Source organism: Crocuta crocuta, unplaced genomic scaffold (genome assembly GCF_008692635.1).
Source record: "Crocuta crocuta isolate KB4526 unplaced genomic scaffold, BGI_CrCroc_1.0 scaffold87, whole genome shotgun sequence".
In the NCBI taxonomy this organism is placed as follows: Eukaryota; Metazoa; Chordata; class Mammalia; order Carnivora; family Hyaenidae; genus Crocuta; species Crocuta crocuta.
In genome coordinates this window covers 5175156-5191578 of record NW_027532166.1, presented here as the reverse complement: position 1 = coordinate 5191578, position 16423 = coordinate 5175156, and the positions used below count along the sequence as shown (strand labels likewise).

The window sequence follows — 16423 nt, the reverse complement described above, 5'->3', positions numbered from 1 at the left end:
TCCATTCGCATGATAGATGGTTCTCCATCCCATCACTTTCAATCTAGAGGTGTCTTTAAATAAAAAATGAATCCCTTGTGGGCTGCATGCAGATGGGTCTTGTTTTCTTAATCCATTCTGATACCCTATGTCTTTTGATTGGAGAATTTAGTCCATTTACATTCATATTGATTATTCAAAGATATGAATTTAGTATTACCTGTAGAGTTGGTGTTTCTGGAGATGTTCTCTGTTCTTTTCTAGTCTTTGTTGCTTTCAGTCTTTCTTTTCCACTCAGAGAGTCCCCTTTAATATTTTGTGCAGGGCTGGTTTAGTGGTCACAAACTCCTTTAGTTTGTTTGTGTGGGAAAATTTTTATCTCTCCTAATCTGAATGACTCCCTTGCTGGATAAAGTATTCTTGGCTGCATATTTTCCCCAGAGTGTTGAATATATTATGCCACTCCCTTCTGGCCTGCCAGGTTTCTGTAGCGAGATCTGCTGCTAACTTGATCTGTCCTCCTTTGTAGGTTAGGGACTGCTTTAACCACAAGTAAAAGGACAATTTGTTTTAAGTAAAGAACTAAGAGAAATTAGTGTCTGGTTGTGAGTTATGTCCCAATGTCTCCTTCAATCAATGCTTTGGAGTGAGTACAGAAGTACACAGACAGAAAGGATACCAAACCTTAGTAGTTACTTGATATTGGCAGAAAGTATCTCCATCTTCTAAGATATAAAAAGTTCACTCTTTCAAAATCATATAAATTCTCTTTTGCAACTGATGGGTACCATTAATCAGAGTACACAACCTGCATATTAAATTTATATTTTCAGGCTCATTTTCTCACTTTGAAGCTCAAACAAATTCCAAATTTCTAGAGACTTGAAGCCTTTCATTATTTGTGGGAATTAAATTTCTAAAACACACTCTACTGTTTCCAAACAGGCTTCTGAAAGGAGAAAAGAAACTACTGTTGAATTTAAATCAAAACTGTAGTGTTTAAAAGTTCTTGTGGTGTGTGTTTGTCAACACTGCACTTCTGTTCATAAGGCTTGGAACAATTTTATTTTTTAGTATTTGACAAATATTGAAAACAGAAAACTCATTCACAGAATTTATAGAGGAATTCTTCCTCTCCTTTCTGTTTAGCATTAACAAACCAACCTTAAATTTGTTTCTTGGAAAGTATTTTGGTTCTCCAATCATTAGGGATACTGAAATAGGTGCCTTTTCTCAAGCAAGGGCCCATGACCCACTGAGAAAATACACAAGTGTCCCTTAGTGCCAGTAACTTTAACCACAGGTACAAGTAGAAAATGTTTTACTTCTCCACCCAAACGAAAATGACATTAAGAATAACAAAAATATAAATTAGTCCTACATTATGGTTGGTTACAGGGAAATGGAATTATAGTGAAACAGTTTTGTACAAAAAGGCAGAAAACTGGAAGAGAAACACAGATAAGAACCAGGGACACCTGGGTGGCTCAGTCAGTTAAGCATCAAACTTTGGCTCGGGTCATGATCTCATGGCTCATGAGTTTGAGTCCCACATCAGGCTCTGTGCTGACAGCTCAGAGCTCAGAGCCTGGAGCCTGCTTTGGATTCTGTGTCTCCTCCTCTCTCTCTGCCCCAACCCACTCAGGCTGTCTCTGTCTCTCAAAAATAAACATTTAAAAATTTTTTTAAAAAGAAAGAAAGTTAAGAACCATACAAATGTGGATAAAGAAAGTAGTTTTCTTGAGGTGGCACCTTCATATTGAATCATTTGCAAATACTATCACCACAGGCTTTATTTTAAGGTACATGAACCACATGAATCTCATTGTCATTAACTGGCTTCAAGTAAGTGACCGATACTAAATCTCACTGTCCTCATCTGATAAAATAAAAAGGAGTAGGGTGCTTGGGTGGCTCAGTTGGTTGAGTGTCTGACTTTCAGTTTCGGCTCAGGTCATGATCTCGTGGTTTTGTGGGTTCAAGCCCTGGATGGGGGCTCTGCACTGGCAGCATGGAGCCTGCTTGCGATCCCTTTCCCTCTCTCTCTCTGCCCCTTCCCTACTTGTGCGCATAGCGCTCGCTCTCTCTCTCAAAATAAATAAATAAATGTAAAATGTAAAACAAAAAAATTATAAAAAGGGATAATCAAGCCATTGCCCAGGTTGTTTCTACTTCTAAGACTATATTTCTATGTGACCCTTTAAGCCTACACTCAACTAGAATTTAAATTTGGAGCATGGCCTAAACCTTTACTGATCCTTATCAGTAAAGAGAAATGGAGCATTCAACTGAAAAATGATAATACTGACAAGAAAGATCCTACACACAACTGGAGTCAAAGGTACAATGACCATAAAGCACAGTTTATTAGCCCAGAAAACAAGGTCAACCAGGCAAACAGCTCTGACCAATCCTCCTGGTTACATTTGCAACATAAGTCAGAAGGATTAGGTGTTAGCCCCACTCTGTCACTGTGGAAAATTCTTGGGCTTGGAGTCAGAGATCCCAGAGATCGAATCCAGTTCCACCAGTTACTGGCTTTGGGATCCTATAACTTAACCTCTCAGAGCCTCAGTTTCTTCCTCTCATCTCATAGAAGCATGGTAAGAATTAAAAAGCATATTTAGAGCCCCTACTACAGGGCCTACAGCATTATAAGTACTCAATAAATATGAATTTTGCCTACCTTCCCCCCAATGTGATGGAAATAATAATTGTGCTTTTTCTAGTATATTAAGAAGACTCAAATGAGAAGGTTGGGATTATGTAACTTCAAAATTAGGAGGGAACCAAGGACCGTCAATTTTATGTATAAATCTCTTTCCAACCTTTCTGTTTCTTACTAGCTCTCCTAGCATCATCCACATGTAAGTGACCACCATCTCTATTCTCCTAGCATGACCTCCTTCTACCCAGCCCTCAAAGCCTCTTCTCATCTCTCCACTCTCTCCCCACTCCATTACTGCACAGCATCAAGACAGATGTGTTTAAAACTCTCTCATGTGGGGAAACCTGGGTGGCTTGGTCAGTTGGGCTTCTGACTCTTGATTTTGGCTCTGGTCATGATCTCAGGGTTGTGGGACTGAGCCCTATACTGGGCTCTGTGCTGACAACATAGAGCCTGCTTAGGATTCTCTATTCTCTCTCTCTCTGCCCCTCCCCTGCTTGCATTTGCTCTGTCTATAAATAAATAAATAAACAAACTAAATAAAACCAAAAAACAAAAAACCTCTCTTGCTCATACTCAGAATAAAATCCAACTTTACCCTGGCCTGAATATCCAACATGGCCTGGGAATGGTCCAAGTTCTTATTTGCCACTTTGCCTTTTGGCCACTTTCTCACTATGTTCTAGTACAATGTCCTCCTTTCAAAATGTTGGCCTTTAGTCCCTCTTGCCTTCAGGCTTTTACATGACTGTTTCTTTTACCTGGACTGATCCAATCCCACCTCTCAGAGTTAGTTCTTATTCTTCCTTCAAAAGCTCAATTCAGATTACTTGCTCAAGAACCAAACTAAGTCACCTCCCTCTGTTATTTCATTTCAAGGCACTCCATCTATCTTCATATAACTTATATCAATTGTAACTAAATGATGAGGTTTATAGTTAGTGGCTTAATGTCTCCTGTTAGTGTGTTAGCTCCATGAGAATCAGATCATGTTCATTATTGTATCCCCAGTACCTAGGACAGTGCCTAATACATGATAAGTACTTCACAAATGTCTGTTGATGAGTCAATGAAGGGATATCTTGTCCAAATGCCTTATTTTGCAGATTAGGAAGCTGTGGTCAGGATACGTTAAGTGACCTACCTAAGGCTGGGACAACAAGAGTTTTTATTCTCATGCCAATGCTCTTTTCACTACATTTAACCCTTTCTAGCTCTAATACTCTGTTATCTCAGGAAACTCAATAAAGGATATGAAAATATTCTATAGATGACAGATACTTTTTTCCACTTTGGACAATACACTTGCTCTTGCTCTATTTCTCATACCTCTGCAGAGCACTTTTAGGAGACTTTTGCTATCCTATTTCTCTGCTTCCTCCTTCCATTTAGTTTTTTAAAAATTTTTAATGTTTACTTATTTTTGAGAGACAGAGAGAAACAGAGCATGAGTGGGGAAAGAGCAAAGAGAGAGGGAGGCACAGAACTGAAGTAGGCTCCAGGCGCTGAGCTGTCAGCACGGAGCTCGACATGGGGCTCGAACCCACAAACCGTGAGATCCTGACCAGAGCCGAAGTTGGACACTTAACCGACTGAGTCACCCAGGTGCCCCTTTCCCCTTCCATTTAATTCAACATTTGTTTACTGAATAATGTAGTGCATGAGGCGGACCTGTGAACAAGGAATTATAATCAGTAAGATAAATGCAATGGCAGGATGAATGAGGTACAGAGGAGGAAGGACAGCCTAGTCAACTAATTGTTGTTCAAGAAGCAGTAAAAGAAGAAAACACACAACCCTGGAGATAGGTTCTGAAGGATGAATAGGAGCCTGCCAGGTGCAGGCAACATTCCAGGCAAAGGGAATTGCTCACGTACAGAGGCACTGCATCCATTCAGATTTACATTTGTGTGAGCACCTACTCAGTTCGGATCACTCCCCCGGAACCAAGAAAAAAAGAAAAAGTGCTTCGAAAATCGGCTTGGGGCAAACACAATTCCAAACGCTGTCACACACTATGATCTTATTTTTTCACGTACAACTCGCTGAGATGGCTGGGCAGTGCTCACTGCCAAAGATTAAAGGGGCGAGCCTGGAAGACGACAGTTACGTGACAACTGTACGGCGCCAAGACCAGGCCTAGCACTCCAGGACTCCCGGACACCGCCCCAGGCTTCCCGACTCTGGGGGCACGGCCCCACTCACCTCTGCAAGTTCTCGATCTCGACCGGGATGCTCTGCAGCTGGTTGCCGCCCAGGCTGAGGGTCTGCAGCGCGCGCAGCTCCAGCAACGAGGCGGGCACCTCCTGGAAGCAGTTCCCGCTGAGGTTGAGCATCTGGAGGCTGCGGCAGAGCGGCGACTGGGCCAGGCCCTTGGGCAGCGCACCCGGCCCTCCGAGCCGGTTGTTCTTGGCCAGCAGCGTGCGCAGGCCGCTCAGCGCTAGCAGCTCAGGCCCGAGCGCGGTCAACGCGTTGCCGCTCACGTCCAGCAGCTGGAGGTGTGGAAAGCCGCTGCCCAGAGCCCGCGGCAGCGACACCAGACGGTTATGAGGCAGCAGCAGCCGGAGCAGCGCCTCCCGGGCGCCGCGCCGCTCCTCGCCCCGCGCCTCCAGCTCCAACTCCAGCGTCTCGGGGGACACGTTGAGGCNCCGCCGCTCCGGCCTCCTCCATGGCGGCCGCCGCGGGGCGCGGGGCCCCGGAACCGAAGGGCGCCGCGCGCGACCCACAGGCCGGGAGCTCCGCCGCGCCCCGGAACCTGAACCGAGGGCTGCGTCGGAAGTGGCGCGGGCAGGCGCTAAACCCGCGCGTCCCCGTCGGGTCACGCGACGCTAGGCGGCGGGGTGCGCGCGCCGCTCGGGGGCTGGGCTGCTTTTCACTTGGCGCGTAGCGCGTAGCTGGGGCGCGGGCGGGGGCAGGGCCGGATGGCTGGTAGCTAGTGCTTTGAACCTCGGAGGGTCTAGAGTCCCTGAAGTCTCATTGACCTCTCCCCAGAGTGAGGGACTGCCTCGGTAAACAGCCCTAGGACTGTTTGCTTATTTGGCCTCGAGGGTTCGCGCGTCATGGTGCACCGCCCCCTTGGTTCCCAGGTTAGGAGTGGGCCCTCTACGCCGCAGGATTCAGTGAGAAGACAGGAATTTAGTGATGAGTCATCTTCAGTACAGCAATCCCAGGAATTTAAAGGCCCGGAAGTAACCAGGCCGACTTCAAAATGCAAAGACAACTGGAGTAGAAAATCAGAACCCCTGGATCCTTCCTCGAGTTCTCTTATTAAATAAGCCTTTGTTCTTGGACAAGGGGTTTGATTTCCGTTTCTCCATCCATAAAGTATGGATAATACTTGCCCTGCTTACCCTACAGGATTGATTTCTTTTTTAACCTTGAAAAAAGTAAGGTATATCAAGTAATGGTGTTTCTATATTTTAGCTATGGAAGCTTTTCTGTGGCTTTTGGTTTAAGTTGTAGTGGCTGGAAATGAATTTGGGAGCCAAGGAGATTTGTTAATTTGAGATAGTTCAAATTAATTGATCAGTTTAAGAACTACGCATTGAGATTTTACTGCAGGTAAAAACTGCAATTAACTGGCAAAATCCTGACTCCGGCTTTAATTCAGTACTTCTAATTAACATATTTGCCCTAAACTCAGTCTTTTCTGAAATTACTTAAAAGAATTTTTTTTAATGTTTTATTTATTTCAGAGAGAAAGAGAGAGAGAGAGAGACAGCATGAGCGGGGGAGGGTCAGAGAGAGAGGGAGACACAGAATCTTGAAACAGGCTCCAGGCTCTGAGCTAGCTGTCAGCACAGAGCCCTACGGGGTCTCGAACCCAAGAACCGTGAGATCATGACCTGAGCCGAAGTTGTACGCTTAACGGACTGAGCCACCCAGGCGCCCCTGAAATTACTTTTTATAATTTTGAAAAGTCGTGAGTAGAAATGAGAAAAATATTTAGCAATTTTTTACTAATTGTATAAAATTAGTATATAATCACTGACATTTACTTGCTTTCCTCCTAAAGGAATAAAGTAACTTTTTTCTTGACACTCATTTATGTGAGAAACTTTATGCCTCTTACTGGCTGCCAAAATTTCATTTCTGGCTGAGTTATAGTAACTCTGGTTGAGTTATAGTGGGAGGTATAGTGGGAGGATATACTTGGACAGTTTAAACCAGAGATTGAATGTTTTTAAAACCAATGATGTCCCTGCTTTTGAAACCTGTTTCTAAAAGGTCCTCTTAAAAATTAGACCTTGCTTGGGATCAAGATCACATACTGGCAGGGCCCTCATATGTGAAAATTGCAGTTACTTAAAATAATATAGTTTTATGCTTTTAAAAATGTGTACATGTCTGTGATAAAAATTAAGTGACAGGAATGTCATATAAAATGAGAAAAATGATTTGAATGTGATTCAGAAATAGTTAACATTACAAATCAGTAAAATGAAGGAGGAAAGATGAAGATAACCTCAATAATAGAGAATGAAGATGCCTGATAGAAAGTTTTAAACAGGAGCGCCTGGGTGGCTCTGTTGGTTAAGCATCTGGCTTCAGCTCAGGTCATAATCTTGCAGTTTGTGGGTTTGAGCCCTGCATAGGGCGCTGTGATGACAGCTCAGAGTCTGGAGCCTGCTCAGATTCTGTGTCTCCCTCTCTCTCTTCTCCTCCCCTGCTTGTGCTCTGTCTCTCCAAAATAAATAAACATTAAAAAGAAGGTTTTAAAGAAATGTTTAATGTGAGAATCGCTTTCTTGCTCATTATAATAAGCCCTATCTCAACTACCATGGTGTGTTTCTTTTCCTTGCAGCCAGATAGGTCTAAGCAACATCCCCCAACACTATAGTGGACCTTAAAAATATCCAGGCAGCCTGGAGAGTTATAAAAACCCTGTGGGAGTTGAGGGAGCATTGGTGGCTTATTGTCCTTCACAATGAAGGGCTCTGTCTTATGGCTAGATGAAGGAGATGCCAGAGATGCAGTGGGGGCCCTGGAGAGTTTGAGGGGAAAAGGAGACAGCATAATGCATTACCTAGGGGGAAGGATATGGATTTCAAGGAACTGAGAGAGTACATGGCATATTTGTCCACGTATTAAAACTTAACCATCAGGCTACTCTTGGGTAAAAGTGAGTATATTGCAGGATAGATCTCCTGATTAGGATTTTTATTGAAAAAAGAAGGGAGATCAAATGAAGAGAACGTCCTCCTTTGGCCACCCTTTGTAGGTTTCCTGAGAGCAAGAACTCTATTTACCATGGCACCCCACACTGAGACATAGTATGTGCTCAGTAAATAGTAAATGAAATAAATGCATGGATACGTTTTGGCATACCTGATTAAGATGGCCCTGTTACCCAAATGATTGCAGAAAAGCCAAGAAATAGGCTGAATGGAGGATCCTTTCATAAACCTTACTAGCTGGGAGGCAACATACTGATGCAGTTAAAGCATGGGCTTTGGCTTTTATGAGATACAAGTTTCAGATCTCCTCTCTGGAAATCAGATTTCTTTCATTTAATCCTGATTTTGTTACTTAATACTTTTTAAGCTTTGATTTTACCATCTGATTGTGAAGAACATTGTTTCATAGGGTCATTCTAAGGATGAATCTTAAGTGCTTACCATAGTACCTAGTTCAAAGTAAATATTTCATGAGTAGTGGCAATTATTATTATCATTAGTATTAATAGTAATAGTAGTTATTGTTACAACTATTATTCTCTCACACTTATTTTATCATGATCAAGGTAAAGAGAAAGTTGAGAACAATCTTTACTCATGATGGCCTAATTTACTGCATAAACTGTGGTTTTCTGCCAGGGTCATGCCATGTTCTAGGATTTAAAATTGAGAGGTTGGTCTGAACTCTCCTTGCTCCTGAGTCTTGACTCCCAAAATTTATGCTTATTGTTCTGTCCTCTAGTTATATCAAGACATCACGCCTCCTAAAATGGATTTCTACCTTCATTCAGCTACCTCTGGATTCAGATAGGCATTCTGAAACACTGCTTTCGTTATTTCAATCCATATCTCTCCCTCCTCCCCTGATCCCATGTCTTCTGTTAGTTACCAGATGAAGGTCAGTTGTTTAGCCTGTCATGAAAGGTTTTGTATTCTCTCCATTGCTGAATCCGTTTCAGTTTGGCTTAATCCACTTTGGCCTGGGATGGTTTAAACATCTGTTATCTTCCTACCAAATATAGTCCGAATCTCAAAAAGCCAGTTTAAGGCAGCATTGGAAGCAGAGGGAGCTGCAGTCTTTAGATCCGTCATGAGGAGACAATGGCCTCTATATTTACAGGGGCCCAGAGTGAGTCTGCAGCATGTTTGGTCATTTAGGGTCTACAGTTTGGTTATCATTAGCAGTTTCTTTCTCTTCCTTAGTGTATTCTTGCTGTAGAATTGACATATTAAGAGGTTTTCCCGAAGATCTTTCCCCAAACCAGTCTTCTTTATTGAAATTTTTTGAGGATTCAAATAATGACGTGACATTTTTTGGATCTGGATGTCTTTGGCTAAGCATTTATTAGAGCTATAAAAGCATCCTGATGACTACTCCCATTGAAATCCCTCCAGTTAGAGGTTTTTCTCTCATTTAGGGAGATATTTTGGCAACTGTTTTGGGAATCTGGGTGGCTATGTATCTTTTTAATTTTATGCACTTGCTTAGCGTATGTTTTGTAATTGGGTTGTTTTACCTTTACATGGATAGCTAGTCATAGCAACAACCATAAACAAGTTAAAATACTTCTAGCCCCCAGTTTATTCATTCTCAAATACTCATGGAGAACCTCTTGTGTGTAAAACAGTGAACAATCCATTGTAAATGTATAGGGGTAACTAAAAATAAAGGCTAACATTTATTGGTTGTTTTCAAATGCCAGGCACTGTCCTAGGGGCTCTGTCATCATTATTTTATTTAATCCCCATACTCATTCTATAATGTAGGTATTATTATCCCTATTTTACAGAAAAGAAAATTGAGGTGTGGTAAAATTAAGTAACTTGCCAACTCACACAGTTATGATGGGGCTGAATAACCAAATAGTGGAATATGACTCCAAAGTTTATGATTTTGTCCAAATACAATCTCTATCTTCAAGATGCTTATAGTAACAGAGATTAAACATGAACCTATAATAAACAAATAATTCAGTTTAAAAATGGGCAAAGGATCTGATGGACATTTCTTCAAAGAAGATATACAAATAGCCAGTAAATACATGAAAAGATGCTCCATCTCATTAACAAAAGCAAATCAAAACTAGAAAGAGATACCACTCAGACCCATTGGGATAAAACCAAAAAATAATGAGTGCTGGTGAGGATGTAGAGAAATTGGAGCCCTCCTACCCTGCTGGTGAGATATAATATGGTGCAGTTACTTTGGAAACCAGCCTGGTAGTTAGTTCCTCAAAAGTCAAAAAAATGAGGGGTGCCTGGGTGGCTTAGTCGGTTAAGCGTCCGACTTTCGCTTAGGTCATGATCTCGCAGTTCGTGGGTTCGGGCCCCGCGTCCGGCTCTATGCTGACTGCCAGCTCAGAGCCTGGAGCCTGTTTAAGTCTGTGACTCCCTCTCTCTCTGACCCTCCCCTGCTCACGCTGTCTCTCTCTCTCCTAGAAAAAAAAATATATATATAAAAGGACAAATTAAAAAAAAAAGTTAAAAAAATGAACTCCCATTTAATCCAGCAATTCCACTCCTAGGTATAGACCCAAGAGAACTGAAAACATGTTCACACAAAAAGTTGTACACAATGTTCATAGCAGCATTGTCCATCATAGCTAAAAAGGGGAAACAACTAAAAATTCTATCAACTGATAAACTGACAAATAAAATGTGGTTCTCCATACAATGGCATTTTATTTGGCAATAAAAATCAATGAAGTACAGATACATGTTACAACATGGATAAATTTTGAAAACATGAGAACATGAAAACATAAGGTACAGCTCAGGAATATACTAAAAGCCACTGAATTATATACAGTTTAAGTAAATGAATTATATGGTATGTGAAATTTATCTCAGTAAAACTATTATAAACCTAAAGTTACAAAAATAGGAAGGAACAGGGTCACCGGGGTGGCTCAGTCAAGCATCCAACTTCGGCTCAGGTCATGATCTCATGGTTCATGGGTTTGAGCCCCGCATCCGGCTCTGTGCTGACAGCTCAGAGCCTGGAGCCTGCTTTGGATTCTGTGTCTCCCTCTCATGCTTTGTCTCTCTCCATCTCTTAAAAATGAATAAATGTTAAAAAACTTAAAAATAAAATAAAATAGGAAGGAACATTTGGTAGCTGGCATACAGAGGCATAACCAAATACTGTGAAAATTCAGAGTAAAGACACCTTTCCACACTGCTGCAATTAGGAAAGCTTTCATTGGATGATGGCATTTTGGTAGAGATGGGATGGCATTTTGGTAGAGATGGGATGAGGCACATGGAATTGGAGGAAAGGAAAAGAAGAAGGTATTTCTTGAGAAAGAATGACAAAAACAAGAAGCAAATTACAGCCCATGTCTGGGAAATGGTGGAGAGTCTGCTTTGGCTGATGTGCTTTGTGCTGATGGTTATGATAGCCAAGTATTGCCACACTTTGGAGAATAATGGGAGAAGATATTTACAACGGTGGCTTTGCCCCCCAAATCTAAGGTATGCTGTTATGATATGGTGTAAAGGAAGAGTAAAACTTAAAATGATAAATTGGCCTAGATCATGGTGGGAGAGGTATGAATACCAGGTGAGGAGACCATCTCTGATTCTTTTCTTTCTGGAAGCTCTATATCCCATTTCCTTATTGCCTCATGGTAAGACTGCCAGGCTTGGGGCAGTCTGTGGAAAGTAGCACCTGTAGAAAGAACCTTATAACTGAGTACAAAGTGTTCTTCATGGTTCAGTACTGTGGTAGCACTAGGGTGTTCCTCCACTGCATCAGAGTGAAAGTCAAGTGTATGTCAATACCTGTAGCACGAGTTAGAGAAGTGATATGAACCGATCACAATTATTTCATTCCATTATGTTGTATTTCACAGTTATTTTATTGAGCATATTATATAAATAAAAGCCTATGCTAGGTGTTATAGGAGCTTAAACTAAAAAAAGCATCAGTCAACAGTTCATGTTAATGTAAGTTTATTTTGAAACTTCGTAAGTGTTTCCTTCACTCAGCCACTAAAAGTGATTGGAGGAACTGAGAGGAACTGGAGATTCAAAGCGAGGAACTAAGTGCTTCATATATAGTCAGGTGGGGTGAAGGATCTAGGGCGAAGCTGCTTCTGGCACCCATCCCCAGCAGGTGGACTCCAATTCCTGTCTTTACCTTCTGGGCCTTGTTCTAACAAGGCTGCTTACAACAAAGTGTTCCTTCAAACTCTAGTTTATAGTCTATTTGGGCTGTGTAATGAGTGTAGGGATGAGGCCAACCCAGTTCAGACCCAGACCCAGTAATTCATGTGCTATGGGAGAAAGGTACCCTAATAAAGAGCTGGCCCTATAGAACTTGGGGTTAATGGGAAAGGCTTTGAACAGGAGATCCAAATCATACTTATCCCTAAGAGAAAGGGGATACCTCTTGAACTTTCTCCCTCTGTACCACATTATGTAAGTTTTGTCTGTCCATTTCCTTATTTTTTTGAGTTATATTTATCATAACATAAATATGAAATCACTATAGAAAATTCAGAAATATGTCATGTAAACAACTAAAATCACACATAATCTCACCATCCAGAAGTAACCACTAACATTCTGGCATATTTCCTTCTTTTTCTATATGCACATTTTTCCCCCAAAAGGTTAAAATCATGCATATGTGTAAACATATATTGGGGTTTTTTTTATTAAAAATCGTATAATAAGCACTGTCTGTGTCATTTAATTATTTTTCAAAAATGTGATTTAAAAAAATGAGCACAGAATGATTCCCCAGTATTGGACATTATGGTGTTCTTTTGGTTTCGCTCTTATACCATAATGCCTTACAAACACTTCCTTTTTTAGCCAACAGATGCAGCTATTAGAAATATTAAGTCTCATGGAGTTCTTTACTGAGCTTTTGCTGCAACAGCTTGGTAATAACAGTATCACCGAGCCTTCTCCCTGGGGACTGCCACACAACTGTCCCTTCAAAGACATGCTAACTCCTCCTCACTTTTCTTCTCAGCTGGTTGATCAGAGGCACCAGCTGCCATACAGGTAAGCCCTTTCAATAAAGAGACTATTTAGAGAAATTGTTGGCTATGATTGTGAACTGGAGAGCCAGGTGAAAGGTAATGTGACTGAAGTATTTAGGATTCCATCTCAACTGTATCTGGTTCCCTTATACCTAGCATCTGCATAGAGCTAGTTCATAGACTTCTCATAGTTTTTCTGTAAATATGAGGTAAAAGGGGTACAAGCCCTAGAGGCAATACCTGGATACACTGCTAGAGTTGTCTGTTTTGATATAGTTAATACTCATCTTTAGTAGTATATAAATTTCTTTTTTTCCCTTTTTTTCTCTTTCTTGTTGTATAGTAAAACTTTGTAACACTGCATCTGATACAATTTTGTTAATTTGTTAAAAATACTTACAGGTGCCTACAACATCTGGAACACCATCATGGATGTATGGAAGACAAAGAGGACCTAGCCTTGCCCTAAGGGAGTCCAGTAGGGGTGATGAGATATGCATACAAATAACTATAAAATAAAGTAGACCAGGTTGGAAGAATATTTTTAGTGATGTAGAAATGCTCACAAAACAATGTCATGAGGAAAATTAACCTGAGCCCTATATACAAACTGAGTTTTCTTAAAAAGTACACATATAAAGACTGAAAGAGAATATTCCAAAATGCTAATAGTGCTTGTCTGGGTAATGGACTTAAAAAGAGATTGTAATGTTCTTTTTTATTTTTTCAAACATGTTTTTACAATGAATCTGTATTACTATTAGAATCACTAAAAATATGCTTTATTAAATGAGTAGTATATAAAAGTACAAAATATGGTGGAAGTAGGGAGGAGCAAAGATTGTATCTCCTGGGGTTGGGGAATCGGGAAGGCTTTAAGATGTATATCTTTCCTAATGATGAAACTTGCCTTGGAAATAAATATCTTAGAAATAAATAACGAAATTTTACCAAGTTGAAAAGGAATATTGCATTCCTACAACTCTTTTTCTTTATGATATTTGACTACAGTCTCTCTTTCTCTGTCTCTACCACTCCCCACCACCTCTCTTTTGACTATAGCTCTAGTAGCCACAAGCTGGCAAGTTGCCTTTTAAATTTTATATTGTTTTAGACATGTCTTTCAAATTTTTTACTACATTTGCCACAGGGAGATATTTTCTGAGTCAATGGTTATGTCATTCACTAGTCATATTCCTAGTTAGAATATATAAGCTTGGCAAAGAATCTTTTCCACTTGTCTCACTGACCACAGAAATGTTTTATTTGGTTATTGGCTGGCAAAGTCTGCTCTTTTATGCTCTTGTTCTTCTGTAGACTTCTGTATCTGTAAATAGTCAACCTGTAGAGTGCATATTCTTCAGGGTCTAATAGGCCTCTAGGAAAGAGACTTCTTGTAATATTCCATAGCCACCTGTGCTTCATCAGTTGATGAGCTTCCTGATCTGTTGCTGGATGCCCTGAGTGATGGGACTTCCCACAGTGTGTGGTGAAGTTGTATAGGTTTGTCAGAACAGAATTTAGGTGACAGGTATAGGCTTCAGCTAACTTGAAAGGTGAGTTTTGATTCTGTATGGCCTTAGGTGAATTATTTACCCTCTCTATGCTTTAGTTTCCTCACTTGTAAAATGGAAACAATATTGGGGTGCTTGGGTGGGCGGCTCAGTCGATTAAGCTTCTGACTTTGGTTCAGTTCTTGATCTCATGGTCTATGAGTTCAAGCCCCACATCAGGCTCTGTGCTGACAGCTTGAAGCCTGGAGCCTGCTTCACATTCTGTGTCTACCTCTCTCTGCCTCTCCCTCACTCACAAAAATTAATAAACATTAAAAAAATTTTTAATGGAAACAATATCTACTTCATAGGCTTATTTTTAAGATGAAATTTGGGGGCACCTGGGTGGCTCGGTTGGCTAAACATCCAACTTCAGTTCAGGTCATGATCTCATGGTTCATGGGTTCAAGCCCTGTGTTGGGCTCTGTGCTGACAGCTTAGCAGGACAGCTGCTTTGGATTCTGTGTTTCCCTCTCTCTCTCTGCCCCTCCTCTGCTCGTTCTCTGTTGCTCTCTGTCTCTCAAAAATAAATAAGCATTAAAAAAAGATTAAATTTGTAAGCATTTGATATATAGTTGCTATTTGTATGGTGTATCATAGCCTGGAGGATTGTGGCAGATTTTTTTTTCTCCTTAATAGATTACAGGAAAAAGAGGAAGCAGAAAAATATGCTGAGAGGATATAATAATCTTACCTTTCTTTCCTTCTCTGAAATAGTAAGGAACAAAAGAACATGTAAAGAAATAATTGTTACACAATGTGATCTAATATGATGATAAAGGTATATTCAAGATACAGAAGGGGGAATGATGAACTGAACTGGGATCTGGGAGGGCTTTGAGAAGAAGTGCTTCTAAGGCAGAGTTTTGAATGATAAGTAGGTAGAGGGGGTCAGGTGAGGGCGGTGGTGAGGGGGGATGTGCCAGATGAAGAGGGTCTGGACAGCACCATAACTTAGGCATGGTACTGGTGGAGCTTGGAGTGTGGGGGAGTCTTGACAGATGAGACCAGAGAGGGAGACTGGATCCAGCTAATAAGATCGACTTCACCTGTATGTAGATGTACATTTGTGTAAGGGCTTCTCAAAGGGACTGAGCATCCCCTGAGCCCTTTCTCCTACCTCGTTCAGAGGTGTCCTAGGCTTGTTAATTCCATTCCTGTTAAAGTGCAGCCCTGGCTAGACTGTACTGTCTCTTGGGTATTTTTCTCTGTTTGGGAAGCATTGCTTTATAACTCCCCAGACATGTCTGCATACCTACTGTTATACCTCCTCCACTGCTAACTCTCTCCCAGCCCCATCCAGAAGCTCAGCAACAGTTTTTCAGGAAGCTGTCACTGACCCCTCAAATATCATCTCAGGGCTGACTTTGATCCAAATGAATTGAAATATGACTCACCTAGAGAGATTAGATTTGTACATTATAGAAACAGAGTTTCAGGTTCATATAACAAATAGGCACAGGATCAGCCTTAGTGAACTTGATTCAATGGGAATCCCACACAGAATGCTGAGGTGCTGGAAACCTGTCTGCTTAAAGTGTGTGTAGTGGGGGTACAGCCTGGAGGGGGTGCTTATGAGGCCTTCTTCAGACCCAGGAGGGTGTGGCTGGGCTTTGCTGGCCCACACTTTTTTGGCTGAGACAAATTTTCTGCCTTTCTTTTTGTTCCTTAAAGAATGTCTTGCTTTTTGGTGATCATCAACATATTGCTGCTGTTTCATGATGCAGGTGAGTAACTTTTCAAAAAACTTGTATTTCTGAAACAGCACTGGGAATAGTGAGGAAAATAGTGATTTGGAGATTTAAGAAAAACCAAGCAAATGATTTAATCTCCCTGAATTTCAGTCTTTTCATTTGTTGGATGGGAATAACAATGCTGTATTTGCTTCACAGATAATGTTGAAGAACAGACGGGAAAATCTAACAGACACAAATTGTAAAGCATTGTTTACTTTTTAAATGAGAACCCCTACTTCTACTTCCAATTTGATTTGTCCATTTGAGTCTATATTAGATAATTACACTTATTTACACCTATGCTTTGAACTTATCT

General features: G+C 41.0%; 1 protein-coding gene across 1 annotated transcript in view; it reads right to left on the bottom strand.

Annotated features, from left to right (window-relative positions):
• Positions 1–16423, bottom strand: part of LRRC58 (leucine rich repeat containing 58) — a 41916-nt gene that overhangs the window by 15847 nt on the left and 9646 nt on the right. The window contains exon 2 of the mRNA XM_077776754.1: positions 4853–5402. Coding sequence (XP_077632880.1) covers positions 4853–5402 — 550 coding nt within the window. The remainder of the gene's footprint in view (positions 1–4852; positions 5403–16423) is intronic.